This window comes from Terrapene carolina, unplaced genomic scaffold (assembly GCF_002925995.2).
Source record: "Terrapene carolina triunguis isolate 2854851 unplaced genomic scaffold, T_m_triunguis-2.0 Scaffold84, whole genome shotgun sequence".
NCBI lineage: Eukaryota > Metazoa > Chordata > Testudines > Emydidae > Terrapene > Terrapene triunguis.
In genome coordinates this window covers 4,214,922-4,227,074 of record NW_020664435.1, presented here as the reverse complement: position 1 = coordinate 4,227,074, position 12,153 = coordinate 4,214,922, and the positions used below count along the sequence as shown (strand labels likewise).

General features: G+C 38.0%; 1 protein-coding gene across 2 annotated transcripts in view; it reads left to right on the top strand.

Moving 5' to 3' along the window:
• Positions 1 to 12,153, top strand: part of RBMS3 (RNA binding motif single stranded interacting protein 3) — a 557,223-nt gene that overhangs the window by 117,241 nt on the left and 427,829 nt on the right. The window contains exon 2 of one of the 2 annotated variants that reach the window (XM_026649363.2): positions 1,160 to 1,326. In XM_026649363.2, coding sequence (XP_026505148.1) covers positions 1,160 to 1,326 — 167 coding nt within the window. Of the gene's footprint in view, positions 1 to 1,159; positions 1,327 to 12,153 lie in introns of those variants that run through there. The other variant, XM_026649362.2, reaches the window with a different exon arrangement.

Sequence of the window (12,153 nt, the reverse complement as noted above, 5' to 3'; positions counted from 1 at the left end):
TAAAGCCGAGTAATGTTTTGCAAATAAGAATGAGAAGTAAGTACAGTCTGAGGCTCAATCAGAGGTTTTAGGCAGCTAAATTTGAAAGTTGTTGCCCTATGTTAGAGGTACTTAGGAATGATTTAAAACATGATTTTATGCATTCTTTTCTACTAGGTATTTGTTGGAGGGTAGGGGAACGTATTGTGGACATTGCCTCATAAACCTGCCTCCATTCATAAGTGCCATTTTTCAGCTAGGTTGTGAGACTTGTGCATATTCATAGATTTTAAGGCCAGATCACCTAGTCTCTGACCTTTTGATACTGTCAGGACCATCCATTCTGCACCCAGCATAACAGCACATACGTTGGGAACCTTGTCTCTCTTTTCCTAGTGCCGATAGCTCCTGTCACCTTTTTATGCATGTGCTGGATGCCCATCAGATTCCTGGTATCAGCTCCCACACCTACTTTAAACCTCAAGAAAATACATTTCCTCAGTGAGCTCCCACACTGAGTGGGTCATAGATAAGGCCCTACCAAATTCACAGTCCATTTTGGTCAATTTCACGGTCACAGGATTTAAAAAATAATAATTTTCATGATTTCAGATATTTAAATCTGAAATTTCACCTTATTTTAACTGGAAGGGCCCTGACCCTACAATAACCTTGCGACCCCCCCGCAACCCCTTTTTAGGTTGGGACCCCCAGTTTGAGAAACGCTGGTCTCCCCTGTGATGTCTGTGTAGTATAGGGTAAAAGTACACAAAAGAACAAATTTCACGGGGGAGACCAGATTTCATTGTCTGTGATGCATTTTTCACGGCCGTGAATTTGGTAGGGCCCTAGTCATAGAGTAGCTTGAGTTAAATCATGTGCTGTGTGTCATCTTCATTTAATAAATGTTGTTCCTAAATATTCAGCATGGTGGTGTCGTATCTTGTGAGTAGGATAAAGTGCATGCATAATCTATCAACTGCTATTCTTTCAGATTTTAAAAAATAAAGTTTATTGTATATTATTGCCCTAGCTAAAAGATGGGGGAAATAAATTCCGGGCCCAGAATTAATTGCGGTATGTGTGGGGGACAGAACTACCATCAATTCATAGCGGCTTCAGTAAGACACACAAGCTGGTGATGAGTTTATTTTCCAGTAACAGATTTTTTTGTTTTCAGCAGTCCTATGCACCTGCTCCCCACCCCATGGCTCCTCCCAGCCCCAGCACAAACAGCAGCAACAACAGCAACAACAGCAGTGGGGAACAGTTGAGTAAAACCAACCTGTACATTCGAGGCCTTCCACCCGGCACCACTGACCAGGACCTAATCAAGCTCTGCCAGCCGTAAGTGCCATTGAAATATTTCATGTCCTCCAGTTTGAAATGAATACACTTGACCATCGTATTTATAGGGACAAATTTCCAAGCCAGATTTTAAGCTCGTATATATATAGATTTAATATTTTCAAAACAAGAATTTAGATGCATGATGTACCTGGTAGTGAAAGGTGAACATAAAGGATAACACTGACTCCTTTAGCTCAAATGGCTGATGTCTGTGCTTGGAGATCTGAAAATCTAGGGTTCAAAATCTACTGACATCCAATTAATTGAGAGTCATGGCTTCATGAGACTGAATTTATTTTTCTATGTTTTTTCTTTTTCTTTTCCTTTGATTTAATTAATTCACATAATCAGAAAACATCTACTATGAGAGATTTTACAGTCAAAGAATTATGATTCATGGCAGAACACACAACAAAACACATTTGTCATTTGTCACATCTTTTGATTGCTGTGTCTCATTGTCAAGTCTGAAGTTCGAGAAGTATGTTACCAAGTAAATATGGGATTGTACCAAAATGTCCTCTTAAAACTGATGATGTAAAAATGTCACCCTCTTATTCAACAGATCTGCTCCCTGTGTATATTTGGAGTAATTTCTGCCAACCTTAGTGACAAATATAAGTTTTTACTGATTTTTATTTCTGTTAACACTGCAGAGGCCACATAGCTAAATTTTGTTCCTCCTGGTGCATCATTAACAGAATTGTTTGCTAAAATCAAATCACAGGGCAGTTACCTAAGCAAATGAGTTGATTATAATGGATAATAAAGGTATAGCTGAGGGTATAATTTGATTTGCTGAATCTTTATTATTGGTGGTGATGCACAAGAAGGAAATAACCCAGCTTGTCTTTCAGATCCCATATTGAGTTGTTAGGGCTGGAAATAAGAAAAATATATTTTTTGTTGTAGAATAAGAACATTGGTAGGGAAATAACAGAGACAGCAAGTATGGAATCCTACAATGCTGTATTTATAGTCTTTCCTCCCGCCCCCGCAAAGTTGAATGGCACCTTTAAGACTTTCCATTGCAAATCAGCATATCAGGTAGAGCTTGATAAATGGATTTACTAATGTAAGAATCAATCTGAGCCTAGACCTAGAATTTGAACAGAAATTGATGCTGCTTTGAGATATATGGTAAATTAAATTAAAATACATGTAAATATTATCCAATGTGATATGCATCTCTGCACTGCCTAGATTTGTTCAGAAATACTGTGATAGACACTTTGTATGACGCTTGGCAGGTCTGAGGAAGGAAGCTCTTAAAACACATTTTTTTTCTTCTGCAGTAGCCAAGGGAATGTTGAAAATGCTTGCAACTGAGTAAATTTCTCATAGTACAACATTTCCATTTCCAACTTTACTCTAGTAGGATGCTTACCCTTTAAACTACACTCAGCATTCTTTTAATTGCATTTTGGTGTGTGGCTATAAAAATAGATTCTATTTTAGTCAAAACCATAGAAAAATCATGAGTTTTTGTGTTGGATAAGATGAGTGGCTGCTTTAGTTAATCCTCCTGACTTTTATACATTTCCATTTTGTTTTTATGTGGTATGCACTGCACGCTGAATAGAAAATAGCAGACTGGAGTGCCATTGATGCTCGTGGTGCAGACTCCATTATGAGTGATGTCAGATATTTCTGACAAATGTACCGACACTATCAAACCTTTTATCAATTTAAGGGTAACCTTGTCACAGTAATCTGTCAAACTGTTCAGATATAACAAAAGGAAAAGAAGTCATCATGAACTCCGCAGTAACCAAGTAAATAAGAAAAATGTTACTGGAACGTTTTGTTCTTTCTTGCATGGTTTTGATCCTGAAAATCTCTTGTAACCGCTGTTCAGCAAAGTTGCTTTAAACTTTATTTTGCTGTACAAAGCCCTTAAGTTACAGTACATCTTTTGGGACTTTATAAACTGGTACAGCAACAGGTGTGATTGAAAAAAATAAACCAGGAATATATGAATAGTAAAGGTGATCTTCCTTTATTTATGCATCATGTTTTGGATTTTCACATAAATTGAGCAAGAAATCTCTGAAAATATGACTTTAGCTTGCTTTGCACTTTTTATAACATAACCTTTAAAACCCATCTCAATCCACATTCATAATTCCATAATTTAGAAATTTGGTCATAACTAATCCATGCAAATAATATTAATATACTAATATTGCCATTTATTCCTAAGAAGTACCCAATGTTTTATAGCATAATTGTATGACCCATTGTTACATACATGATCCTCTTAACTCGGTCAAAACATGATGTTTATTAAAATTAAGATAAACATAATTAACATTTAATATTTATAGATTGTAGAATGAAAAATGTATAAAGTACTGTTTTATACAAACAACATATAAAGTTCCTTCCCTAATCTAATCATACCTTATTTTTATACAAAATAATGTGTTTCACCCAGAAGAATCCCCAAATTCTCTTAAAACTATGCACAGAAATCACTTTGGCCATCACTAACATATGAGGCACATCAATAAACTTTTGCAATCCCAGGTGAAAATATAGCTGATCAAAAAACAGACAAACAAAAACAATACACAAAAACACATGAAATTTTAGACATTTGGATTTTTTGTTTGTTGTTTTTAAAGCAGGTTTTTCACTTTTCAAAAATGTTCACAATTTTTTAACCAAATATTTTCAGGTTTTCCTTATTTCTCATTTCTCTCCATTTTTTCTTTATCCCTCCTTTTTATTTTCCCATTTCCTAGTTTGCCACTCAAAAAGGGGCTTAAAAAAGGATAAAAGGTGAGAGGAAAATGAAAAATATTAATTGTTGGTTTTTGGTCATAAAAGAGTGGACAATTTTGAAAAATAATTACTTTTTTTTACAAAAATTGTTTTGCTTGAAAATTTTTCACCTGCTACAGGTGAAAATATGTGTTACACTAAGAACGTGTATTCCTATTGTGAATTTTTAATATACAAATATATTTTAAAACCGTGAAATCCTGTGAGCTTTAACAAGTTGTAGTCGAACATTTTATGCATTTTTGGTTATACGTTTAAATATAATAGCTCAAAATTTGCTTTCTCTTAGGATTATTATATAGTGTTATGAAGTTTGCATGCATTGTGAAGACAGTCCTTGTCTGCCGTGCTCTAGCCATCAGTTTTTCAGTGCAAAATCCATCCTTTAAATGCAATTTAAACTACATTTTACTCAGTCTTTGACTTTAAAACTGGTTTGGTCTAATACTCTAGATCAGTATATGGTTGGGTTTTGTACTTTACTGCCTTGTACCTGAAATGTACCTTCAGAAATCTTACCATATCCATCTACTTTGTTTTCCTTGCTTGGATTAGCTATCTCTTTATCCTTCGGCAATGTTTGATTTCTGTGTGATCTAGGCTGAAATCAAAGGACTGAATTAAAACAACAACAACAACAACAACAAAAATATTAAACCCAAAAACTGATAAGTCTGTGAGCCAGTCAGGCTGAGTTATGTGGAAGATGAGCCAGAATTTGGTACCTAAATGTTTTTCTAAGAGCAGAAAGTTTCCTGTTTTGCTGTGATTGCCATCAGTGTGGTTTTTCTTCTCAATGACTCTGAGCCATATTTTCTGTGAGGCAAAGGATCTTCTTCCCATTCAAAGTGTCATGGATTTGCCTCAAGGTAGTGAGAGTCAAATTCCTAACTTATTGTATTCCCTCTACTTTTGTGATAGGAAAGACAAACAAGAGGGAAATAATTATATTAGAGTTGGACAAAAAATAAGGAAAACAGAGGTGGAAACTTTTGCTGTTTCCCCCCGTGTTTTTTGGTCAACATTTTTGTATTTTTAAAAATGGTTCCAACCATTTCTAATTAAAATAAAGGCTAAAACAAGGTATAAGCTATCCACAGTAAGATTCAAAATAAGAAAAAAAAATCACCACCGTAGTCTCCCATCTTCCAAACGAATTCATGATATAACGACAATGGACCAAATTCAGACATAGTGTAAATGGGTGTGCTTAGACTGTGGGTGAAAGCCAGTGGCAAAATTTCCATTAGCTTCAGTGGAGCCTGCATTTCACCCAGTGTCTGCATTTGACCAGTTAAGTAGCAGGTCTTTGCAAGATACAGTGGAATGTAGAGGTTCAGATACATTAAAGCTAGTTAGCATTGTATCCATATTACAGTACAATCTGAATAGAGGCCTGCAACCTGCACTGCAATCCCACTGTAATTAGCAATAATTGGCACTCTTGTATACTTTAGCATAGAGGCCATTGAATGAAGAGGTGAGAAAAGTGAGTTAACCTCAGAATGATGGAGCTTTCTTCCTGGATTACCTGGTGTTGGAACTATTCAGGGAGAAGTAGATTGATTCCTGCTTGACTCTTGGTGTCCAGTGTTTCTCATTCACTACACTTCGGCTGTTCGGTTTGAGCAGAGGAAACTAAGGTCTGAGGAAGAGAAGTCTCTCCAGGGAAACCCTAGAAACAGCCAAATTTGGGGGGGCAAGTGAAGGTTGTGATTTGTTTTCATTGTTGTTTGAAGTATCAATAGAGTCAAATCCCAGGTAAGACATACATTTGGACTAAATACAATGTTTGCAGATTCTGTTCAGGACAGTGAGGGAACACCACTGGCTTACACTTGTCTTCCTCAGAAATGGTCAATTCAGAATACTGGTGAAGCACATTAATGGGATAGATTAAGCAAGCTTGCATTGCTTGTGTCTCTCTCGTCTCACAAGCTCTTTAGGGCAGGGACTGCACTTAAACATTAAAAAGGAAAAAAAAGAATTTGAACTTGATAGTTTTTTAAATTGAAGAGTGATCATGTGCTCGGTAACTAATTTTAGGGATGTCTATATTATTATTTAAACAAACAAAAAAGCAAACCAACCTAGTGACGTAGAAGTAGCTTTTTACCCTGTGATATGAGACCTCTGCGTAGTTGTTGTTATTACTAATATTATTATAAAAAAATTGGACTTCTACCTAAGGCCCACATTGGTATATATAAAGAACTTTTGTTTTCAAATACCTGCATCTTAACTTCAAAAGTGTGTTGACTCGCAGCTTTGTACTCCCATGTGTAAGCTGAATGTCTTTGTAATGTTTATGTGCAGGCTTTGTATGTATTGTTTTTTCTTTACTTTGTTACCCTTTTAAAAACAAACAACAAACCCTAGTAAAATTGTTTGTATTATTTGCCTGTTACTGTAGTTCCTGAATATCTTAAATGGTTAAAGACAAACATTAAAATTCCCCCATATAGGCAATGAACTAATCCTATCCTTAGCCACCCCTTTTTGTCAGGGAAACCAAAACCCTAGGTCAACAAATGCCCAGAGTATTGCAGAGTGCTCTGTCTGGGACATGAATGTTGTCATTGTAAGGAAGAAAGGCACAAAAATAACTTAGTTAAGCTAATAAATGAACACCTGCAACATTCCCTACTTAGGATGTAGCCATCATTTCACTGGAGTGTGACCGAGTGTCAGTAAGAGTTTCTGATTCCCTTTCAAGTTGGATGAACATAATTTAATGGAGGCTTGTGGGAGGGAAGAATTCTTGTGGTTTGGTGCAGAAAACATTTTTCCCCCCAGATGAATTATAATTCAAGTCCTGGGGGTGGGGGAAACAACTTGAGAGTTCTTAACAGAAATATTGTGAGTTGTCTGTCGCCGTGTGAAGGGCACTGCTATAATCACTTGTTTGTTTATTGTGGGGGAGAAGGCTTCGAGAAACAAGCAGGATAAACAAATGCAATGAGCTTCTTCTGACTTGTTTGAGAATGTAGTGTTTCCATTCTTTCATTATATTCTTCACTGCTACACTCCCCCAGCATATTTCTAAATGCAGCCAGTCAACCATAACAGCACGGCTGGATATGTCCATTAGGCACTGAGATATTTGCTTATCATTAATGTAAATGTTTAAGAATCTGAAAACATCTATGGCCCTAAACCATCCAAAGGACAAATAGCATTTGTTATTATTCTATCAGGAACCATAGTGGGTGATTCACAAACTCTTCTGACAGATGGACATGTGCTCTGTATAGGAGACTCACTGAATGTGAGACACCATTGACTAAATGTCTCCTCTTGCTCCATCACAGCCCAGATTTGCTGACCTGATGGACATGCTGCAACGCTCACTTTTTTCCCCACTCAGGCTTGCAGGAAGGAGGTGGATGGATGGGCTGATAATACAGCGATTTGATCTAGAGAGTTTATTATGATTAGCCTCGTTTTATTGTGGGGAGTCTCATAGGTATACAAGTATGTTACCAATATATACTAAACATTGTCAGTTTATTTTTTTATATAACACCTAGAATTTTTGGGCACCGTGAAATCAAAATGATCACTTAAACTTTGTTTTTGTTATTTAAACTACCAAAAAAGACAAACCAAAGGAAGGCTAAGTGTGGGCCATATCCGTGGGTGTGTTCATGCACATGCATACTTTGTTCAAAGCAGAGTGGAAACTACATTTGCTTGCAAGTGTACTTAGGAAAATATATGATTATTTTAAAACTTACCTTGGCTTGGGAGAAGAATCTACATTATTAAGAATTCTTTACTTAACCAAAACTATAAATATACAAGAATTCTCAGACCAAATATTAGATTGAGATTGAGCCATTATTGAGACTGTATTACTGTTTACAAGAGATTTAGTGGAATTTAATAGTTTTAAAACTTAAGAAATTCACAGCTATGGTTCCGACACCAACCGTTACTTTGTTCCCACAATCCCTGCCTGCCTTCTTTCTCTGTGTGGAAACCCCTCGCCAGTTGTATAAGCAACTGTAGTTTATTTTAATGAGTATTGGCCTGATTCAAAGCCCAGTGAAATCAGTGTTAAGAAACCCAAGACTTCAATGGGCTTTGCATCAGGCCTCGTGAATTCCATCAGCATAATTATTTAGTCATACTACAATACATAACCCACACCTTCTCTTATAGCCTTTTCGTCTTATATGATGTTTGTTCATACAGCTGCATAGGGCTTTATAGAAAGCTAAAGTCCAGGTCCCTGTCCCAAGGAATTTACAAACTGAGGGCCTGATTCTGCAGTCATAATTTACACTGAGTAGTATTTATGGAAGTATTACTCAATGTAAGGACTTCAGAATTGGCCCTTGTGTTTGAAATAGGAGGATTCAGGGTGAGTTGGCAGGAGGAGTGAAGGAGATTTACACAAAATAAGGTAATGCAATGGCCTGGTTTAACACCATATGCATCATGTTCTTTCTATTTGCCATTCTTGGTTGGCCAGGGAAGTACTTTGAAATGGAGAAGGTGACTGTCCATAGCAGGCAGAAAGGACTATCAGAGGGATGGGTGTGTCCTCTCTCTTCCCAGCTAATGGTAACTGGAAAAGCCTTGAGTGGTTAGTACCGAGTATTTGGAGTTTATTTGCTCCCTTTTGGGGGCCTTGTTGACAGAGTGAGCCCTGGGGACGGGGACTTAAATTACCTTGTAGTTGGGACTTCAGTTTTCCTCCCTGACTGGTGAATCTGTCCACCAGCATACAGGCCCAAGCTGAGCAAATCAATGGGACTGTTCATATGCTCGCAGATAGGGCGTCCTTCCTGAATGGGGGCCTTTAAGTGAAAATCTCATTTCATTGACTGGGAGTATTGCCAACCCCACATCTTCAGAAATCATTAGACTGGCTTAAAAATGATGAGGTTTTAAAAAAGAATAAATGATGGGTTCTTTTTATTTGCCTTCTGTGTTTTGAGTATTTAGGGGGTCACATTTTGAAGCTCTTCTCCACAACCTTCAGGGCAAGAAACCCACTTTTTTAAAAAGTGAAAGCTGAATTTCTCATGTAATCACCTGACTCCAGAAGCTGGGGATTTTAAGAAAAAGAATCCTAAAAAACACACAGCTCATTATAAAATCCTGAGAATTGGCAAGACTTGATTTGTCTTACTCTCAGTAAGTGCTTTGCTTATGCACCTATATGCACACAAAGGCCCATACAAATAAATGATAAAAAACAATCAAGCTGTTTGTCCGCGGAGCAGGATGGAAGGGACCATAGTCATTCCCAGCATAGGGGAACCAGAGAAGCCTTTATGGCTCCTATACTCTCCGCTGCACCCGTTACACTTTAACTTGGTTTTAAAACTGAATTAGGGGATTGGGTACCTTAAAATATGAAATCTGTGTTCAGAGTCTGAAGGTTTTAAGACTGTACAGCACCTAGCACAATGGGGGCCTGGTCTATGACTGGGACTCCTAAGCACTACTGCAAAACAAATAATAAATTATAATAAAGTCTGATGAGCTGTCTCCTCGGTCATCTGAATGCCAGAGTTCCAGAAAGTATTCCTGAGACATTTAAATGCTTGACGTTTTGCTGCATATAATATATACTTAAGATCTCATTTTAGATCTGTACACAACTTGTGTTTTGGTTACACTTATTCCTGACTACCTCTGTTTCATTAGGATGGGCCAAATCCTATAGTCTCCAAATGTCCTTACAAAGCAGTATTCCCCCTGGAATCAGTAGGAGCTGTGAATGCGTGAAGGCTGCCACAGTAACAGTTGCAGTGCGTTTGGTTCACACAGCTCCCCCAGTTTTAAACTTGTCACTGTTTGGGTTACAAACTGCACCTGTATTTTCCCTCTATGTTCCAGCAAGGGCACCGCTCTACATCTCCCCTCTTCCAGCTCCCCAATCTCTACCTCTGTTGGACAGACACCCGCATCTCCTGACCAGGGTTTTTCCAGGCAGCACAGTTCCCTACCTAAACTGTGTTATTCCCAGCAAACCAGACAGCCTAAAGTGTGAGCACCTGCACTTGGCTTTCTCTCCTGAGGCTATAAAAAGCATAAATGCCTACAGCTATACTACACAGCCCTTTCTAAGCAAGCACATTTATTCTTAAGGTAAAAACATTACAGAGAAAAGCTATTAAAAACAATAAAAGAACATACACACATGCTAATAAGCTTACCAGAAATCACCCCAACTCCAACGACCTCTGGTAGGTGATCAGTCCTTCAAATCCCGTACAGCGGTTTTTCTGTTGTCCACAAGTTCATAACAGCTTTTGCTCCAAACAAGAACAATCCATGCGTTGTTCAGTCTTTCTTTTATACAGAGTGAGCCCTTGAGCTTGCCCTCACATAACAGGTAATCAAAAGACAATGGTTCTGTCCTCAGAGCATAACTTCAGATGGTTCAATCAGGAGGTGGAAATTTGCATTTGCCTCTTCCCAGATATTTCCTAAGAAAACCACTTAACTTTGTTTGCCCTCAAAGTTCCTTCTTGTCTGGCACATTATTAAAAATAGTCCTTTGAAGCTCATTAGACTTCTCAAGGTTCACATTGGCCATGTCTCCTCCCTAAAGAAGTTACAGATAATCCCACCATATTACATACATTTTGCATTTAAGAAATGGACTCAAAAGATACTTAAATTAGAGTCAATAAGATTTTCCAGGGATATTGCCCTAGTTGTCACACTTAAAAGCAAATGACAAGTGTATGTCTGCACTGCATATGGAGGTGTGATTGTAGTGCACGTAGGCTTACCAATGCTAGATTTTACCTAGCTGGCCTGGATAGCAATAGTAATATAGATATGGGGGCAATGGCTAGCTACCTGAATACATACCCAGACTCCCCAGCAGGTTCGAACTCAGGTAGGTACTCAGCACTGAAGCCCACATTGCCATGGGTACACTGCTGTTGTTACACTTGCTAGCTAGATTAGAGATTATGCCTGTCAGTGCCACAATCGCAGTTACAATACAAAAATGATCAGAGAAAGAAGCAGGAGATTCTTTAATTGAACTGTAGTGTCGCTCTCTAACTTCCTAAAGAGACTAATCTCCCCTTGATGCCTGTGCCTAGCTCTAGTTAATTTTCATTAATTAACATTAATGGGAATTATGTGCAGGGCACTAAGGGGAGAATGGAGACCCCTTTGATGTTGATGGCATTTGTGTAGCAGAATTTTTTCTATAATCTCACTCTTTGCAGATAAGATGCAAAGAATGTTCAGTCATTTTCAGAAATATGTTCTCCTTATGCTATGCTGTGAGCTAAAGATAATCATTATAACCAAAAGTCAGGAAAGCCAAACAACCTGGGCACCACTTTAAGCTAAATGGCAAAAATCTAACACCATGCCTGGAACTTCTATACAAGGGGAAATGGCAGACTGACTATAACGGCAAAGCTGTTGAATATTATCAGCAATAAAACAAAGATGTCATTGTATTCAGCTGCTAGATTTTCCCGTACCACTTCAAACAGGCATTGACAAGATCTCTGCACTATGTAACGTGCAACGTCCTTCATTGCAAATATTTGGTAACTTCCCAGAATGATATGTGGAACAAGCACTTCTGTTAGACATGTATTAGAAACCCAAATGACTAAAATATTATTCAAAAGCTGCTCATTGGAGAGAGAAGTTCTCACAGCTTTATCAGCTAAGGCGCAGAAGATTTGCTTCTGTCCTTGTTCTGAAACAGAGACAGGCAAAATGGAATGATTTACTGCAGTTTCATATTAAAATGATGTCAACATGTCTGGGATTGAAAAGTTTTATTTTTCTGCAAGTGTGTACTCTGCATGTCCTATTGGCATCTGAGCTTCATTGAGCAGGGGCCATCCTCCTTAAGTGTTTGGAAAGTGCTTAGCTCAGAGTCGGTGCTCCTGCAAATAAATACAGTAATGGTAATATGGAGCACACGCAGACCCCCGATCCTACAATGAGCTTCACACCAGTGCACTCACAGTGGACTCTATTGATTTCCATGAAGCTTCATGCATGCCCAGGAGTCTGCTCATGCTGAAAGCATTGCAG